This window comes from Columba livia, chromosome 2 (assembly GCF_036013475.1).
Source record: "Columba livia isolate bColLiv1 breed racing homer chromosome 2, bColLiv1.pat.W.v2, whole genome shotgun sequence".
Lineage (NCBI taxonomy): Eukaryota > Metazoa > Chordata > Aves > Columbiformes > Columbidae > Columba > Columba livia.
The window spans coordinates 77,724,920-77,745,951 of record NC_088603.1 but is presented as its reverse complement, the minus strand read 5'-3'; the positions used below and the strand labels follow the sequence as shown (position 1 = coordinate 77,745,951).

General features: G+C 35.3%; 1 protein-coding gene across 7 annotated transcripts in view; it reads left to right on the top strand.

Moving 5' to 3' along the window:
• LOC102097569 (cadherin-9) overlaps positions 1-21,032 on the top strand; it is a 101,207-nt gene that overhangs the window by 64,417 nt on the left and 15,758 nt on the right. For 6 of the 7 annotated variants that reach the window (XM_065052591.1, XM_065052590.1, XM_065052593.1 and 3 more), the window contains 5 exons: positions 11,021-11,140; positions 13,483-13,650; positions 17,281-17,468; positions 18,759-19,012; positions 20,312-20,448. In XM_065052591.1, the coding sequence (XP_064908663.1) occupies positions 11,021-11,140; positions 13,483-13,650; positions 17,281-17,468; positions 18,759-19,012; positions 20,312-20,448 (867 nt within the window). The remainder of the gene's footprint in view (positions 1-11,020; positions 11,141-13,482; positions 13,651-17,280; positions 17,469-18,758; positions 19,013-20,311; positions 20,449-21,032) is intronic. The other variant, XM_065052592.1, reaches the window with a different exon arrangement.

Here is a 21,032-nt window from a genome sequence, read left to right as displayed (position 1 = left end):
TCTCCCCAGACTACTACAGATCCAACATTTGAGAAATTCCATTCACAGAAGTCATTTAAATGAAGAAAAGGATTTTTTTTTTTTTCAGACACCTGAAACAACACAAGTAACTTGATTACATGGTGTTAGCAAAGAACCCTGTGCGTACATGTGTAGTATCCTTTCTTAAAACTAAAACATGGCAGTCAGTTTAAAAGCAAAGTCAGCTTTCTGAATACAGATCTTAGTTCTGGAAGTTATGCAGCTGAGTGTAAAATGTTTGGTTTATTTTTTTTAAATCATGCTAAAGCATGTGTCTATTTTGAAAGTAAAGCACAAAGGCAGGGTAGTTTGTGGTTTGTTGTTCGTGGTGTTGTTTTTCTACCAGATTTCTCTATAACTTCCAAGTATTTCCGAAATATGTAAACTAGATACAAAGGATCATATTTGGGTGTAAGAGCAAATACATCTTTTCTTTTCTTAATATAACATAAATTAATGCTATTAAGTGTCACACGCAATAGAATGTACATAAATATACTTTGACATGATTTTCAGTCTTCAAAGGAGATAACAGTCTCATCAAACACATCAATTTGTCACAAAAGTCCATTTCATGAGCTATACACTTCCACCCTTAGCCCCCAGTTTTAGTATAGCTACTGAGAAATTAAAGCTTTACATCATGTGAATCTGAACGATTAGGACTACTTCTATTACAAATGATTTAGCTGCAGCATACCACAGCCTAAGAGCAGCAAACTCAGGAAAGCAACATTACTCCTGCAAAAGAAGTCCAATATTCTTCCTTAAACTGACCATCAAATGGCTCTCTACTGAGGTGGAAGAAGTATGAATGTCTGCTCATAATGGATACAGTATTGTTATATAAGTAAATTTCTTACTTAAAATGTGCCCATACACATATATATGTATATGTGTATGCATATATAATAGATGTCTATGTTTATATATATTACAGAAATATCATATACTTCTTCCAATTAAATGCTGAAAATAGCTATGGGAATTAATAAAAAGGTTTTAGCAACATAGAAGTTGAATTATAGAGATGGTAGTTACCACATATCTGATTTTCTTTGTACAATTAACAATTCAGCTTGAATTCTGTTATACATCGCCAATTCTCCTTGCCAATCATGTAGTAATTTCAGAAATTTTCTGTGTCATACACAGCCTTCAGAGTCAAGAAAATGAAGGTAAGAAAAGGCTTGTCCTGGACTATCTTGTCTAACTTTTGCTTATTGGATAACTACTCTATATTATTCTCACCGATACTCATCTTTTACTTAAGTACCTGGAACAAGACAGCTTACAGCATTTCTCATGGCAACCACTGTGTTTTTTTTTTCTAATATCTAGCAAAATGCACATCTGCCAGTTTTCACAACCATGGCAATCCTGATGCTCACATTTACTTTACTTGCTATCTATTTAGAGGACTCAAAAGACTTTCTGGAATAACTTTTTCCTACAACTTCATAAATCTGTGACAGAGTGAAACTAAGATCAAACATGATTATAATCTGTGCAAGTATTAGTTTTATTCTTTATTAAAGTTGTTGATATCCTCATGTTTAAAACACATATTGGTCATGCCTAATTGGTAATTTAAGCAAAACAACCTAAGTTGCTGTCCACTGATGTATGTACACGTGCCGATATCCTGCACTTAAGCAACAGAGTTGCTGCCAAAACCCCATAAATTCCCTTCAAAACTTCGCCAGAAAGCCAATGCCTTTAGTCTTTTTCAACCAGGAGTTTTCAAATAAATGAGATTTGTCCATGTGAGATCACCAGTATGTAATTTACTGTGACTGTAATCTTACAATCAATAGCCAATGCACTTGTGACCAATTTGCAAACATGTCATTTGACAGATCATTGTCAAGACATTTGAACACTTTTCAAGATAAATTAAATGTTTAGAAATAATAACCGAAAAGTCCCTAGAGTAAGCCTACTTAATATTCTAGGAGTGTTGTCTTTATATACATACACACACATATATGCTTACATTTATATGTACTTACATATAGCCATGTAAAATCTAAAAGTGTTTTGTTTTTGTCTAAAAATAGTTCTCTAACTGATGTGATTTTTTAAAAGCCCATAACAAAGATAACATTGGAATTTGTTTAATTTTTCTCTGTTTTAGACTAAATTTCTCTTCCCAATTATAGTTGAATGAGAAAGAGGTTCTAGTTCTCAGTCATAGATAGACATTTATAGTAAAGAGACCATCCAAAATCTAATAAAAAGATACAAAAGCCAAGCTCAAAAAAAAAAAAGCAAATGAAAAATAGGTGCAGAAATCTAACTTGTTTTTTTCCCCAAGAAATCATAAACCTATCTGTGTTGCATTGTAAAATGCAGAACTGTACAGGCATGTATGTTAGAAATGCAAACGTTAGCCCTAAAAAAGAGGCAATTATTGAAAATTGATTCTTTTAAGCTCGCCTTTTTGCTCTAAAGTGAAACCCTTGGAGTAGGGTTGTCAAACACCTTTTCACCGGGGGCCGCATCAGCCTCGCTACTCCTACATTTGTACAGTCCTAAAATTACATTCAGCCCTTTGAAGGAAACCATGAGTCTGATGTGGCCCCCAGTGAAAATGAGTTTGACATCCCTGTGTTAGAGATTGAACGGAGGAGTCCGTGTAACTTCATTTGAAAAAACACAATGGCAAAGCAGAAAGCTTCTTGAAGCCGTGTGACAACAATGAAGGGCCCTGAGACTAGTGAAGAAATAACATCGCTATGTTTATTTCATTATTTTATAAATTAAAAATTATAAACAGAACTACAAGCTTGATTGGAAATTTTGACTAGGAATTGGGTTTTTTAATCAATAGTTTACCATGTTGTAGTCTTTGCAGACTAATACTTCTATTAGGATCAATGGGGACAAGTTCTTCCTAGGTTTATCATAAAAACAGCTGAAAACACTCTTTCTCTTTTGGACTATCCTGGCAATTAAGATGTGGCAAAGGACCGTGATCACCAGCTCTTGTATTTAATAAGGAAATAAGCCTTCAATGGTTTTTAAGTGGTGGAGTTCCTGTGGCTGACTTACTGTCCTGTGACTGATGGCAGCTAACATTCCATAAAGCTGGCCAATTTCCACATACATAAAAGCATTCTGGTCAGAGAAAGAGTAACCAAAGTAATTAACTGCCATGTTATGTCTTTACTTGGTGCTCCTTCAACATGTTGGTTTCACTAGCAACTAATTCTAATTGGAACAACCTTACAATATGCATAGCAGATCCAGGCCCAGAAACATTCTACTGCTGAGTTTCATTATTATTTTGAATACAAATTTTGAAGATAATTTTGTGATTCATTCTTTTCATTTTTTGTTTTAATTTATTTTTGAACATAGACTGCAGATACCTGCTCTGCCTAAAAGAAGAGTGTTTTCTAATTGTAAATATGTAGAACATGTTGAACAAAATGAAAAAAAAAAAAAATTCTAAGCTGCAGTTCATCTATTATGGATGTCAGATCAATTTATACTGTACCTCTTTAGTCACCAGGAAATGTGATGTAAAAGCTAGTCAACATTAGTACTTGAAAGAGTCTGACTACTCTTTTCTTTTTTCACTGCCATTTCACGGCACCAGCATTGCTGTTTCAGAAGTGACTTTCTTTGTCGTCAGAAGAGGAAAAAAAAGGTTCACAAAAGCATAAACATACACAGGGTTGTTCAGTCACAGATACTTCAAACTATTTCTCATTCTTTTTACTGTTTCCCACCTGTTATTGAATCCATAACGCTTTTCAAATTCTCATGCAGGACATCTGATGCACTTCACAGTTACAATTACTACCAAAGGAAAACTAAAGTTACTGTATCAAGATATTGAACAGCAGGAGGGCAAGGGCTAGAGGCTTTGTTCAGTTTTAGCCTTTCTTTTCCAATTCAATTTCAGATGTTATGTTACAATGGTGTATATATTATATTCACTGACAAAAGCCTCTGCTCCACACAGCATTTCAGGCAGGTTAAAGACAGAGTAGTTTAGTCACATTGTATCTTTCTATCTGGTGGGACAATCACTACTTTAACACAAATTCTGATAATACAATCAAAAAGGTGACTTCATTTTGTCATAGAGAAGGGAGCATTGAGCAAAACCCCAAGACATCAAAACACAACATACACAAGAAATTATGAGAATTGTTTTCCTACTATGTTTACAAAATACAAGGGATCGTTTAGAAAGTAAAGCTCCATAGAAATAGCATCTCATATTTCTGGAATGCATTATAAGGTCCATCTGTTTTTATGGGTATGGAGTGAAATGGAGAAGAAAAAGTACTTCTGAGGGAATAAGTAAGGTTGTACTAGGCAGAATAGCTTGGTTTTCTGGCATCTTTCATAAAGCACTTTTAGTCACATTAGCAGGGATTACAGTCATGGTTTATGTACACCACAGTGCTGCAAAGATTGTGATTCCTGGATGGAAGATCAGTGGGCAGCCAAAACAAAGGTACAGTACATCAGCTGGCTTCTCAATCCACCATTATGTGACACTATATACACAAAAAATGAGACAGCATGTTTTCAAGTGAAATTGTCACCTCATACCTGTATGTCAGACTATTAAGAAACATGAACTCTATAATATGTTATTTATTAAATATTGCATCTTCTGTTTTATGCTACATGTTTGCCTCCTCTCTTTTTTTTTTCTTTTTATATATTTCTTCTCCATATATATATATGGTTGAACTACATTTTAAATTCCTTCTTAATTTTTCAGTGTCATGTTGTTTCTCTGTTGAGGCTGGTTCCTCAGGTTCCTCATTTGTTCTAAGCTGGATTTTTTTTTTTTTTTTTTCCTTCCGTCATGCTCGTGTATTCCTCTTCTAGATAGGATCATTTATCTATGTACCTGTTGACACTTGATCCTTTTCTGCTTTTACTCATTTCCTTTACTCTTACAAATCTTTCATGCTACTGACTTTCTGGTCTTTTCTGTATCAAAGAAAAACAAGTTTAGTGAAATCTCCACTAAATTGTGGTCCTGTACAAAAGAGCAAACTTCATCTTGCAGTTCCCTATTCCTGAAGACTTCTAGGTAGAGCTGTCTTTCAGTCAAAACATAAGAGTTATGTCTCAGCCTTATTTAGGTTTGCCCTTTGTGTAGAAAGCAGTCTGAAGTGATGTAATCCAACTGATGTGGTAATGAGATCCTTGTTGGTCAATTCTACATGTTCCTAAACATTTTAAACATGGGTAGTGCCATATGACTGCTCCTAGTTCATGTCTCCAGCTGATTGCCTAAGAACAGAGGCCTATCTCAAACTATCTCCAACTGCTTTCAAACCCAAAAGTGGTTTAATACCTCTCAATATCTCTGTAGCTCACTTAAAATTTCACTCATGTCTTTAGCAGGATCTTCTCCATAGTATGTTCACATGAAAATAATCTTTGGAGCCATGTTGTCTGAGCAAACGTCTGTCCACTTACCTTCTTTAGGCTTTTAACCAAACAAAATTCCTGACTTTGCCTCCAGAGGTTTTCCAGAGCTCTCTCAAATCTGTAAAAGTAGCCTGTAAAAGTAATCCACTTCTAAAATCTTCCTTCCATTAATAAAGTTGATGAACAACAGATTACCATTGTGCTTGACAACAGGAAGAAAGCACAACAGCTTCTCCTTTAGGGAGACAAAGTACTTCCTGCCTCTCCACTTACCCAGCTGGTCTTCTATTTCTGAAAATGAAATAGCCTTGAACGGAGCTCTCGCTTAAACAGAGATACACACACACACACACACGCTGTCATAGTTAATGCAAGGCAACAATAGATGGTGGCAAATACTCTCTATTAATCCCTCCCCCACCCTTTCCTGATAGGAAAGATGATAAGGAGGAATAAGGAAGAGAGATTTCACAAGTTGGGGAAGGTTTAAAGGCTTTACCAATGCTACCAATAAATAGAAAAAACATATAAAATACACAAAACCCAATCTTGAATGTCCCAGGTAGTAGCGTTTAACCCCTCCCGTGGTGTGCAGAGCTGGCATGGCTCCAGCAGCTGTAAGGCAGGCACACAGAAGTCGTGGAATGGATTTCACAGCAAACCAGAAACTGATTGCAGAGATTTCAGGGGTTCTGACGTAGGATTGCAGGCAGACAGGCAGGGTCCTCTCTAGATGCTGGCCATGATCGAAGAGAGTGAGACCCTCGTGATCTCCTTTTTATGTAGGGTGTATGACACTTATGGGATGGAATACTCGGTCAGTTTTAGTCACCTGTTCTGTCCACCCCTTCTTGAAAAAATGCCCCTCTTCATTATGGGGTATTATGAGAGCTCTTAGTTGTTATAGCAATAAATCTAAATATGAGCTCCTTCAGCATTCCATGGAACATCTTATCAGCTCTGAGAACAGTGTCTGAGAAAAAATGTGCAGCTAGCTGCAGGAAAGTGCAGTTACTCAGAAGAACTTAGCTGAAATGATTAATTCACCGAAAGAGAAACTGATGTTGTTTTTAACAAAACCAGGACACACGGACACAAAAGTTCTCTGTAAAAATGAGAAATTTTCAATAATTCCCAATTTTGAAAGAAGTTGACTTAGGAAACATTGGAAAGGAAGCTGTCTGCTAACACACAAAACATCCTGTTTCAGCATTTTCAGATTTTTTTTTTTTATTTCCAGATTGTGTTTTGAAAACTTTATATTAGAAGGCTAAAGCCCAAATCAAACATATTATTTTTTTTCTTAAAATTGAAAGTTTTAATTGATCTGAAATCCTACTTGTATGAAAATGAGAATGCATTTTGAAGTTACAGAATTCCCTTTGGAAAGGAAACATCGTGGGTCTGAATGATATTTAAATCACTCTCTGTCATTTTTTGATCCAGCGTTTATTATGGAATCTTGAAATATACTACGCTAACAACATAATCTTCTCATTTTCTTCACCCAGGCTGGAGATTACTGCTCAAAATTAAGATTACAGAAAAAGTTATCAGCAAAAATAACATTTTCAAATAAACACAGATATGTTCATCTGACTGGCAGAAGCTGTTCTAATTCATGTCAGCCAAAGAAGTGAAGTACGAGCAAGAGTTAAATGCTAAAGACTATTATCTTACATGAAAAGATGACAAAATGTATGCCTGTCTGATCTAGTAGAAGACCTCTTTTGCACTACAGCAATCCTCTTGCAGGCTATTTATGGCATCTTAGCAATCCACTCTGGTATCATGCTAGGAAATGTAATTAAAACAAAGGGACTCTTTCAAAGACTGAATAGTAAAAACAAACAAACAAACAAAATTAAAGCATTTTAAACACATTTCAGAAAAGCATTCTCATTTCAAATGTTTATTCACTTTTTTTTTTTTTTTTTTGCCTTCATGATTTCTGGAAGTCTGTGTCAATGGGACTCAGTTCTGACACTGAGTTACACTGTCCTAGATATGGAGTGATGCCCTCTCTAATTCAGTTTTCCTTCATGGATTCTATATTTTCGCATGTACATACCTGCATACATGTGCACATGCAAACACACACATGCAAAGACACTACTGGAAGGAGGGAAGGAAGGAAGGAAGAAAGGAAGGAAGGAAGGGCATACTTCTTGAAAACTCTGAGATTTAGTTCCCATCCTGGAATGGGATAGTCTTGCTGGGTAGGATTGTGTTGAAGTTCAGTTTGTTTTGCAAAAAAGTGATGTTATTACTCCTCAGATTGCTATTGTAGTCATTCTTGCATCTTCTCTGTCATCTTTCACAGCAGTTTGCTTGTGTAATGAGTTTGATCTTGACTGGCTGCCAGAGACCCACCCAGATGCTCACTTCCTCGTCTTCCTCAACACTGCAGGGGGAGAAAATAATATAGAAAAGCTCATGGGCTGAAATAAAGACAGGGAGATAACTTACCAATTACCATCGGGGCAAAAACAGACTTGATTTGGGAAAATTTATTCATTGCTCATTAAATATGGAGTTGGATGGTGAGAAACAAAGAAAAAACTAACACCTTCTCCCCCCAACAATTCTTCTCAGGCTCTGCTTCACTCCTTCATTCCTGTTCATGTTGGCAGCTGTGGAATATCTCAGAAAGCTTCTAATTTCTAACTTAACATCCTTATTCATATTTTAAATCATGCTGAGTTCCGCTGACAAATGTTGGGAAAAGGCTGCTTGTGAGGTAATTTAGACTATAAATAAACAAATTAATAAATACATCCACATTCTGTGAGTAGCATTCAGGTGGGGGTGGGGATAAGGCATGGTTGTCTTTAACTAATTACTAATGGTTGTCCTCACTAATTACTGAGTTCCTTTATTTCACTGCCATTACTGTTTAATTGTGGACCCCAAAAGCTAAGAGAAGTTTCTTTCTCAGTAAAAAAAAAAAAGCTACACAAACATTGCCTGTAACCCATGGGGATTTTCCTTTATGACACAGCAGATTGTTGGCACGGAAAAAAGTGAATTGCATGCTAACCACAGATTTTCTGAGGATATACTTTTGTAAGATGTTTTTCACAATTGTACTATTAGTTTACTAGGAAGCAACAGCTGTTATAGCACTATTTTTTTCACCATTCTACAGAATTCAAAAGATAAAAGGAAATATTGATATTTTGCAAAATATAATGAAATCTTATTCTATATAAGATCCATTTGAATTATCTGATAGTGACCTCCAAAGTTTCTGTAGAGTTACAGCTTCTGTACTCTCTTCAGCAACTATAATTATATAGCACTGGAGCCTCAGGAAACAAAGATACATATTTCAATGAGACAAAGACAGAAATTCCCCAAAGACAGCCCCGAACTCTGAAATGTTCTTCTTAAAAAAATAAAACAAAACAAACAAACAACACACAACCAAAAAAAAACCCAAAAAAAATCTAAAACAACCCCGAAGTCCCCACAATCTCTAAACAGGCTTTAGCTTTTTTTTTTTTTTTTTTTTTTTTTTAAATGGAATCACTATGTTAGGAAAAAGAAAGTTAATGTGCATTCAGTTGTGACCATACTCAAACTTCTGTGTCAGTACCAAGACAATGTCTAGATCAGGAGGCCACAGTAATAAGTTTTCCTGATGAAGAAATTTTGGGCTTTTATGAGGGGAGGGTTGAATGGACATATAAATTTCCCATTATTCTTAACTTCTAGATGCTACAGTGGCACACAGTATAAGCATATGATTATACTGATGATTTTTATATTTTTATAGGCTAGCAAATGATATTGACTCTCCTTATTAGTTTTGAGAAGGCATGGGATTTAACTTATTTTATTTTCTGAAAGCAGGTAGGACTTATGGAACTTTACATTTCCTGAAAAACCTGTCCTTATTTTTTTGTCTAGATGAGAAGTTCTGCTAGACACTATTAGTAAAAAACTGTCCTTAAATATTGACTTATTCAGAATTACCTTTACAGATCAGTTTGGCATACAGATAACCTCCAAATGTTTAACCAGAGAAAAAGTAATCTAGATAGCTGATGTCAGAAATCCTGTTTAGAGTTTGATGAATTGTGACAAATCTTTTTTAAAAACTTTGTTCTCCTAGTTTGTTGCAGAGAAAGAATTATCCCTCCTCTCTTGTCATGATCTTCAGATAACCTGAAATAGTGGTTATTGTTACTATTATATAGGTAAAACTATTACCTGTAAAGCACTATTATGTACTATGAGAAAATAGATGCATCTAATAGGACCTGATAATATTGTGGTTTCATAAATCTGTTTTGATTACTCTGGATTTCTATTTTCCCCAGTCCCTCATATATGCTGATGAGCAACAGTAGAAATAATTCACTGCAATTCCATTAGTCACAGGTAAATGAGCATCTGCTAAATGTGTAGTCAAGACAGATACTTCACTGCAAGTTATCTGTGTGAACTTCAGACTAGGGAGGCTGAGGGTAAAGAAAAAAAAGGGAATAGGAATTGGCATCACTTAATTGGAAAGTGCTCACTAGACCTTCTTCTTAAGTAAGTAGAGATATATAAAAAATACCCAGTTGAAAACAGGGTAAAGAGCTTCTTCTCAGTCAACCTTCTGCCCTTGGCAAGGTGTTAAGGACATTTATGCTTCTAGCTATTGGACTGCTTGCATTTATCCAAACATTTGTCAGCTCTAGATTGTGTTACCAAAATGTATCCTGACATCTTTAAAATTGCTTGGAAATAAAATCTTGTGAATAACAGTTTTGTTCTTTTATATATTAATATATTTTAAGAAAGTCTTTTCAGAAGTTTTCATCTGCTCTTAATCCATAAATTATACCAAATGTATTGGCTCACAGTGGTCTTAATCCCATATAGCCTATACTAGCCTCCCTGTGATCATAGGACATGGATGAACCATTTTTCATGCAAAATAAGTGAATTCTGAAAAAAAAGTGGTTATCATATAATGGCAATTATTTGTCAAATATATGGATAATTTAGATAGAGAGAAAAAACCTCCAGAATTTCTTATTGCAAAACCAAGTTAATTTTTAAAAGCATCTTAAAATTTACTAAGGATGAGGCAAAATTTTGAATTCAGTCTGACTTCAGATATTTGGAAGTTGTCATGTAAGCAGAAAATTAGTTTGGGGAAATTTGCTTTAGGTTAACTTACCAATAAAGCCAAACTTATGAATCATTGTGATACTTTTTACACAGCAGCTACCTACCTTTTGAGTGAACAGTTTCAAACGAGGACATGTTATTTATCAGAGAACAATCTTCAAAACTGTATGATCACCAAAAAACCCTAATGCTGTGTCGGGTTTCAAAGACATGTCAATCCCTATGTGTTTACTCATGTTCAACTGAAAAATGAAACTTAAGTGATGATGATTTTTGCTTTAGTTATGAGAAGGATGAAACTTCATTTTACTGTTTGCTTGGCTAGGATAACACTGGATTTGTCCACTGGATGCTGTTCAATATTTTACTGAATCCAATACTGAAACCACTGTCTGTGGTTTACAAGAAGTAGGTGCCTTCTTAAAAACTTAATTGGTTGATTCCTAGTTTGGTACCCATTTAGGTACATCTGTTATTCAAGTGACAGCTACAGATGCTGATGATGCCAACTATGGAAACAGTGCCAAAGTGGTATACAGCATTCTCCAGGGACAGCCGTATTTCTCAGTGGATCCAGAAACAGGTTAGTAATTCATCAGTCTTACTTTTTGCAATGACAGATACAGGAGACAGGGATCAAGAAGCTTTTCACTTGCATTTACATATTGGAACAGGCCTATGGGATCACATAACGTGATATGAATCTGATACAATTTTTCTAAATGGAAACTGGAGTCACAATAACAGTATGTGTTCTAGTGGGTTTTTTTGTTGCTTTTGGGTTTGGTTTTGTTTTTGTTTTGTTTTGTTTTCCTTAAAATAATAGTATTTAAAAGAATTACTGCTTTACTTGGTATGAATTAGATTTCTGGAAGACAACTGCTAACTATAAAAGTCAATAGTTCAGAAAGGGTGTAGAATATTGTAAAGGGTCCAAAGAATCCTGAAAGTATTAAAGCTTATTTTACAATTAAAAAAATAAGTATAACCTCAAAGGTAAATGAATTATTTCTAAAAGTTTGTGATAGAGTCTTGACCATTGACCATTTTTAACTCAAGCTGCTTTTTGAAAGTATATTCTGATTCCAACAGCTCTTAGAATTGAAGCAAGAAGCATTCATATTTTAAGAAGTAAAACATGAATGAAAGCCTTTCTCGCTGTTATGCAAGATATCAGATAAGAGACAAAGAAGGAAAACTTGTGTGAACTTTGGATATCTATAATCCAAAATTTGGGTTCAAAATGAAACAAAAAAGCAACACCCTCCCCCATCCAGATACCTTTTCCTAATTCACATAAGACTTTGCATTAGCTCATTCCTACATGTTATCAACATTGTTCTGGTTTGAGAATCCAGAATTTAAGTGCAATTTTGCCCAGAATCCCCAAAGTTCCTGATCCATTGAGCATGATCAGATGATGGCTAATTTCCTTTTGAAACAATTTATTTTTCAAATACAGCAAGGGCATTATATCAAAAGGTCAATAAGGGTCACATGACTATATTTTTAAAAGACAGCATAATGGTTTTGTCTAGGATTAAAGAGTTTGGGGTTTGTCCACCTTTTCCTATCCTACTCCTTTTTCTCTTTTCTACAATCCCTTACACAAAATATCTTTACCAGGCATGAGCAAGGAAAAAGGACCAGTACCACACAGTCATTAAACTGATGGCAATACATGGTTAGGCAGATAGGCAGTTTGTGGGAGACCTGAGATCTCATCCTTGGTTGTGGGATTATCTTTCATTTTTATCCAATTTGCCTTTTAATGTTGCATATATTAACAAACCTAGGTATGGTAATCAGAACCTGGTAATCCTGGATCCTGGTAAATGCCATAACCACTAGACTATTGAGGTTCTTTTCTTTGTTTCACTTTCTTTCTAGAAGAAGGAGTTTTCCAGAGTTGCTTTTTTCTTTTGTTTAATAGGGGAGGTTCCATACCAAGCTTGTAATGAGATTCTTCTTCTAAGAAAGGAAAGGCAGGGGTGTGAATCCTTCAATAAAAAATGATGTTGTATTTAAATTCTCCCACTTCAAAAAATAAAGCTCTCATCACTTCAGCCTTGCAAAGCCACCACCCTTCTAAATACAAAAAAACCCAAACAAACCAACAAACAGAAAACCTCAAACAAACGAACAAAATAAAAACAAAACAAAACAAAATCCAACATAGAAGAAAACATGAGTGTGTCCACTTTAGTGGAAAGGTCTTTTGGACTTGTATCCCAGAAGGACTCAGGTTGCTTCTTTTTCAGGCCATGGGATTTTCAGTTTTGTCACCTGAGGTCCTTTTCTTTTTTTTTTTGTGCTGTCCAATAGTCTAAGACATTTAATTTCCATTTATAAAATTCCTGAGATTAGACACCCAAAAAATATTCTTCAACACTAATTTTACAGTCTTGTCCAATTCTTTTATTAGCTTGTCCAATTCTTTTATTAGCTATATCCCTAGCTGACTTACAGTGGCCAACACTGGGCATTGAAATCTGTGATCTATTACAGTGTAAGGTAATGAAACCAGGGCATGTGAGAGCTCAGCCTTGTGCTATCATATCAGAACCTCACCTGGGCTGGGGATTGCATAATGCGTTAAAGTAATAACTGGAGATGGTAGCTGAAAAATTTAATAAACTCAACAAATACATTTGTATTTTTGTCATTGAAAGAATAATTAAATTGATTTGGCACATCACAAACAATGAATAATATCTCTGTTAACATTTATTTATCTTTTCTTCTTAAAATTACATTAAATCAGCCACAGATTGAAAGGCTTATCACTATATATCTTGTTTTGGTACTTATGGATTAATATCTGCACAGTATATCTTACATGAATCCATTTAAAAACTCAGATTAGAGTGAGTGGTGCTTCTTCTCTTTCACCTCTCTGTCTCTCCTTTTTTTCTCTTTTCCAAGGCATAATCAAGACTGCTTTACCCGACATGAGGAGAGAAAACAGGGAACAGTATCGAGTGGTCATCCAGGCAAAAGACATGGGAGGCCAGATGGGAGGACTGTCAGGGACTACCACTGTGAACATCACGCTGACTGATGTCAACAACAATCCGCCTCGCTTCCCTCAGAGTACAGATCATCTAATTGTTCTCTTGTTTTCCAGCTAGACTCTTTAAAATCGACTGTTTCAGTGTCAGCATCTGGGATCTTATATTTTTTTCTCTCTCTCTTTTTTTTTTTTTAGTATAAGTACTACCTCACAGCTGTATCTGTTTATGTCACAGCATTATTAAGGCAAATAGGAATCTCTGCCTCCATATTTTTAACAGCAAAATATTTAATGGGGTGAAAAACTCACTTCCTGTTCTTACTCTGAAAGAATGTGAGCTATAACAATAACCTAGGCTAACTGCAGGGACTTGAAAGCCTTTAAAGGAATTTAATTACAAAATCTATGGTTCAGTTTTTGGAGACTATTGTAGTTCCATGTGTTTAGATAGGCAAATATGTCAACAAATTTTCTAATGTACCACCTTACACAGGCAGAGTTGGTCAGGTGGTATGCAGTGCTGGAAGTCTAAGCATTTGGTTTAGGAACTTGTAATTTATTTTATAATTTATGTTATGCTATGGTTTTGATAAACCAGACCAGTTTGACATAATTAGTTTTTTAAAAAATATCTCTGTAGAATAAAAAATGGCAAACAACAGAAAGCTACACAGTACACAAAACTTCACAGCATACTACAGGTCCTTTCATCCAAGGCCACTGCTTTAGATCCAATCCCAAGTTGTTACAATCAGCGTCTGATAAGTGTTTGATAGGCTGCAGATAGAAGAAATTTACAGCCTCAGTTCAGTGCCTGCTGGAAAAATGTCCACATTATAAAATTTGAATTGCTTGTTGGCACTGATTAGGGACTTGATTGGCTCTCTTTACAGATTCACCAAGGACTGAACAAACAGAGCTGATTCAGAAAACTGTCTCAAGAACTTGAAGGAACTTGAAAAGCACTTCAGTACCATGGCAATAAGTACACTCAGAATAATATAAATAGGTCAATCTAGAACAGATTTTAAAAAATATTAGAAAACTCTGACAGTATGGGAGACAGGATTCTTGAAATTGCATATAACTTTTTTTTATCTGTGTTCATGATAACAGGTTGCTTTTTAAAAAGATAAGGGAGGGGAAGTACTGAAGCATTCATAAAGAAAATGTACTTTGGATTCACACTCAGAGTTTACTTGCTGAGAATCATCTTCACATGGCAAACTCAAACAGCAATTTTTAACTAACATTTCTGTTTGACTTCAGGAGGGGATACTGCTTGAACATATATAGCATAATACAGTACTTTGGTGAACAGGAATTCTTGAACATAAATTAGAATACAGTGTAGCACATTACATTGTAAGCTTTTTTTTCTGAATTATTTATTTTTTTTTTTTTTTAAATAAAGAATGGAGAATGCATAGAACTGCAAAATAACTTGTGGTTTTCAGTCTCCTTAGCCTTTGCTTTTTATGATGCTCTTCTTTCAAGTTTAGCTGAAGCCTGAAGTCTATGGAAGTTCTTCTGATTATTTCAATAAGCTCTGCGTTTAGTGCTTACTTATAGAGAAATTTTCACAATTGATACCTCATAAAATGTTCTCCATAACTTTCTACTTTGAACATCACTGAAACACATTGGATGGGCTATAGAAGACCTGCTGTGGGATCTACTGAATGATGCAATTTTCATTTTGCTGATGCCCTTTCCCTCTCATTTCCTTTCTCCTCAGCTGGGTGGTTTTCAACACGTCCTAAGAAATCAAACATAGAAAAATATCTGAAGGTTTTGATTTCTTCTTAGATAGTTATAAAGAGGGGTAGATCTTGAAAGGATTATCTAGTTCTCAAGTCTGCTCCTTCTAAAAACAATCATCTTCTATTTTCTCTTATATGAGACAATAATAAGTGAAAATTTGGCCCAAAGCAGAGGGTTAATTGCAAATGGAAAGAACAGGAGTTGATGTCAATGTACTGAAGAACTAAAGACTGATTTCTTAAAGGGACAGAAGAAAGGAAAATGTCAGAGTGCACTGTGAACTTCTGGTTGTTCAGACTGCATTAAGAAGGAACAAATTTTCTACTCTTTTTCGTTTGTTTGCTTTCCTGAAAGGAATCCTGGACAGTTAAAAGACATAGTCCTAAACTGAATTTAGGTGTCACCATAATGAAAATCTTACACTTTTTCAGTTCAGTTGTACTCCAAACCAAATTAGCCATCCTGCATGCTAGAAATGTGTAGCACTCACACAGCACCACAAGAGGAAGGACTGCTTTCAGATGCAAAAGCTTTCAAGGGAGATATTTATTCTGGAAGAAGTCATAAGTAGCATGATTAAATCTGTTCTTACAGCATTCCTGGCTCAACTGCCAAAACCTTGAATTTGAGAAAGCCTTCTAACTTATGGTTAGCTGCCAGGAATCCTAAATTCCGTGCTATTTTCAGCCTGGTTTAAGGCAATAACATACATTTTAATCTATGTGAGTTGCAGTCAAACAGTCTACTTGCTGAGTTTTCACTTAACAACCTTGAATTTATGATTTATCATCAAGCATTCGCTTCCATCTTGTTATACATCTATATAAACATAAGGTATTTGCAATGATACTCTTTTATACTCAATCTGTACAATTGGAGATAGAAATTCAGTCAGCATTCAGACATTTGGTATAGTCCTTGAACTTAAAAGCAATCTTCAGGACCCTCTAAATGTCTTAAAAGGAAGAAAAGGATGTGTAAATATAGGAAACAAGCTAGTTGGAAGAAAGATACTTGACTGTGCTCTACTACAAGCCAATGCAATTTATACAGGTTCTTATTGGACCCTCCAAATAAAGATTGTGCATGTTAGGTGCTATTTTTGTCAGGTCCAAACTCTTTAAGATACTTTTCCAAAGCTACTACTTCACACAGTAAATTAATAACACTTTACATTAGATAACAGATGAAAAATACCCATCAGATTCTGCAATGTCACATGTAAAAAGCTGAATATATCAAAATCTGTTTTTACATTTTCTTGATGGCAAATAACAGACATTGAAAGAGCACAAAAAGTACGTGCAGAATAAATAAAAGAAAATCTGAATGTATCTGCATTTCAGTCAACTATAGCAATTAACATGAACATGTACCCAAATGGCCTTTACCATGACTCTAGTATGTATTACTAGTAATGGATGAATTAGTTACTTTAACACAGAATATCCACAAATCTTCAATACTTTTTAAAGAGTTTTAAAAAACCACAAAACTATTCTCTTTTAGTTTCCTTCTAAAGTTCCAACTGGTTTCTACAACTCTTGTGCCTTGAAAAAAAAAATAAAATCCCCTATTACTTCTAAATATAACTGGGAGCATTTATAGAAAACTGGGAAAAACAAATATATACATATAGTGTTAAATTATCAAGGTTAGAACCAGTGTTTCATTGTTGAACTTTTCCTTATAGCTGAAGAAAAAAAAAAAAAAAAACATTAAAAACACAGTACTAAATGGCTTTGAAGAATCACTTGAAATTTTTGTGACAGTTTATCAAACAAATCCAAAGCCTGTTTTAAAGTTTAGTATGATGACTAACAGCATTTTTCCTGAAGTGTTTCTAACTTCAAGTTACTTAAAAAATTAAGATGAAATTTCAGATGTTTATTATTCAGAAGAACCAAGCTTCTCAAAATAATAAATTCTTGATTTTGCTCTTCCAGGCACCTACCAGTTCAGCTCTCCTGAGTCTGCACCACCTGGGACTCCTGTTGGCAGAATTAAAGCCAATGACCCCGATGTGGGTGAAAATGCAGAGACTGAGTATAGCATTTCCAATGGGGATGGATCAGACATGTTTGATATCGTCACTGACAAGGACACACAGGAAGGGATTATAACTGTCAAAAAGGTTTATTTTTTCTCCTTCTCTTTTATATGTAGTTAGCTCTTCAGGTGTTATGGTTATTTTTCTTTTTTTTTGCCAGGGAAAAGTAGGGTAGATCTCACAAGGGGTCAAGCTGCCAAGGAGTTGTTGAATTAGTTTTCTTCTTCTCTTTCTTCAACAGATATCTGTTATTTTCAGGTCTCGAGGGAAATTTACTGGCATGTCACTTCACATAAAGCAATATTTCAGTGGCTCCTGTTTGTTCAATATATATTCTGTCAGACATGTTGCTTCTGAATTAGGGCTGCGAAAACCTGCAGGAGTTCAGTTCACACAGGGGTTTGTCAACTGAATGGTGCAGTAAGGCTCACAAGGGCTGAAGGCTCACCTGAAGCTTGCTGAACTTGCATCTCCAAGGCTAAACAGTCCCTCTCTAATCTGTCCAACAGTCAGGTCTCTCCAGCACCTAAAATCTGTCTTGGTTTAAGCCCAACATTAGTGAAGCTTAATTTGTTACATGCTATGTCAATGGAAGTCCAAAGAGCAAAGTTGTGGGCAGAAATGTAATTCAAAATACCACCTCTGACAGATTTATTTGTCATATTTTAGTGTTCAGACTGTTTAACTCTGTAAACTATTTTCAGTTCTATTCTTACTGAATACATCATTAACAATTAATTGATATACACATATATATAATATAGATCTATATACATATATTTGGAAACGCGTATTTATGTATATGTATATGTGTGCACATATGAATGTATATATGGATATGCATAATTTAAATGTTACATAGACTGGAAATCAGTCCTCATAGTTTTTCTTTTCACTCTGGAATATGGAGGCCAGGGGCAGGCGTGGGTTGCTCTTGATGGAAAATAGGTAAGGGTAGATGATAATGCGGGAGGAGTAATGAAAAAGGAAATAGGACAAAAAACATTTAAGAGCTGGGATTATTGTTATTTTTCCAACAAACGAGGTGAGATAAATGCGACCTTAGAAATTCTTACTTGTGCATTGAGTCCAACTTCCCTGTTTCTTTCTCTCTTTCTGTTTTACTATCGATTGACCCCTCCTGGTTTTCCAGGAATCTGACCAAGGGATCATAATTGCCTTGCTGTCATACAATACTCCTTATTTTTCTTATAACTAGAATAAGCCTAATATACTCTGTCCTCTCCAAGATTCATTAAACTTTAGAGCTTTTTTCCCTAAAAATTACTATACTGCTAATTCAGCATTATGAAACTGATTCACGTTTCTTGTAAAGTGACACAATATTCTCTATTATTATTATTTGCTCCCCAGCATCTGGATTTTGAAAACAAGTTGTTGTATACCTTAAGAGTGGAAGCAACCAACACTCATCCTGATCCTCGTTTTCTTCAGCTGGGGCCATTCAGAGACACAGCTTTTGTCAAAATATCTGTGGAAGACATAGATGAACCTCCAGTGTTCAGCAGACCCTGGTATTTAATAGAGGTAGATGAAGATGCCAAGGAAGGAAACATTATTGGGCAGGTTGTAGCCCAAGATCCGGATATAACAAAGAATGCAATAAAGTAAGCCATTACAGAATATAAAATGCTTTAAATGCGGGTCAAGTCTCATGCACAAAGTATGATGAGAGTGCAGTACAATAGGAAGTCACTTGAGTAATGAAGCCCATAGGGGCTACTGAAAAGTGTCAAGCAGAGAAATAACTATGTGAGTTTGTGAAGTCAAACACAGTTAACAGTGCAGGGCATGCTTCTGAAGGACAGCCTGTGGACACCAGGCAAAAAAGAGAGGTCAGCATTTAATTGACATTATGCCATACTTTCACCAAACTGTTCATAAGATTATGCTTTAAAACCATGTCTCCAATGGCAAACTTATGTAAAATACTCAAAATGGTGTATTTCTATCCTCCTGCTGGTTGATAGCAGTCAGCCTTCTATACCTTCAATAACATCAGTGTCTACCATGTTCCATAGCTTAACTATTTAATGGTCACATTATATTAAATAATAAATGATCGTGAATAAGTCATAACAATTAGAAAGAAGAGATCAGTGTTGTGAAATTTCTGTAATTGTTGCCCATCTGCCAAACACAGCACTGAAATTTGTGTATTTACCATGCAACTGATGAAGAAACCTGATTTCTGCACTACTGAACAAACCTGTTGTGTCCCACAACAGCAACGTTTGAGGTAGGAGGTATGAGAGGGGGAAGAAAAAAAAACCCCACCATATTTTATGTAATCTAGGTATAAAAACTCAGTTTAACCTGATAGTGACTGGTAAATACTAGCCTAATTAAGGAACACCTGTAAAACAAGTTTTTTCCTTGCTGGGAAAGAAAAAGGCAAAAGTAAGTGTCATGCAATAAGATTTTAAGAAATTTTGTCTTAAAAAACAACTAATCTAAATATTTTTGTGGTGATTTTGATAGTCCTTGTGACATCTCAAAAATGTCTTGTTTTAAATTGATACTTAACTCTGTCTGTAATGTGTGCCCTTTGACCAATGAGTTATTAAAGAAACAACTAATTTGCAAAAAAATATTATCTTCGAATGTTCACTTTCAGTTGTTCCAGCATTCACTTTATAAGCTAAAATACAAGTTCAAATATCATTCTAACACACTGACCACATAAATAGTTTGCTCTTCATCCCACTCACTAGTCTTAAAAAATTGTTTCTCAGTGTTTGTAGCATTGCACTTCTCAGACAGTTTCAGGAAAGCCTCAGTGAATTGTAAAGAAAACAGCCTTGATTAACCACAGTTAAAATTAGAAAACTTTTAGAGATGGCTGTGAGCTAAACCAGAGACTATAACAGGAAAAAGTGATGTTCAGTTGCACTGTATCTTGACAGATATTCTGTGGATCGACACACTGACCTTGACAGAATATTCAACATCTATTCAGGAAATGGATCCTTATTCATCTCAAAGCCACTTGACCGGGAAGAAACACCTTGGCACAACATCACTGTCATAGCAACTGAAATCAGTAAGTTTGTGAAAAGATAATTTAGAATTCTCAATCTCAACAAAACTGTGTACAGCATATATTAGACAAGTTAATTGATTCCCTGAGAATTCTCAGCAAATAATTTGGTGCAGGTGTGATGCACTGGCTTTGGCCTAAGCGAAGTCTTTGGGAAAAACCTTGGAAAAAAAGATGTCCATAACAGACAAAAAAAATATTGCCAGAAGGACCACAGTAGACAGGGCAATAAATTATGCTTTACCACAACTGCTTTAACTTATCTCAGGAAATTAATTCAATTGAAGACAAGACTAGAGAAAATTCTTCCCCCTCCATGTCTGAAGCAAAGCCTGGCCCTGTCTTTCACCTGGATTCTTCACTCTTCTATTAGACCGTTTTAGATCTGGACTTTTTTTGCCTGCCTTTTCTTTCCAGACAACTGGTAGCAGTTATCAGGGGGAAAGAGAGACACTGACTTTAGGGAACGACTTTTCCTCCTTCTTTCGTTCTCTCTCTATATTCCCCAGGAGTCTATGTTCTTAACAGACTGGGAGTCAGGTAATATGGAGAGATGAATTATATCCTCGTATTCAGACAGACTGATA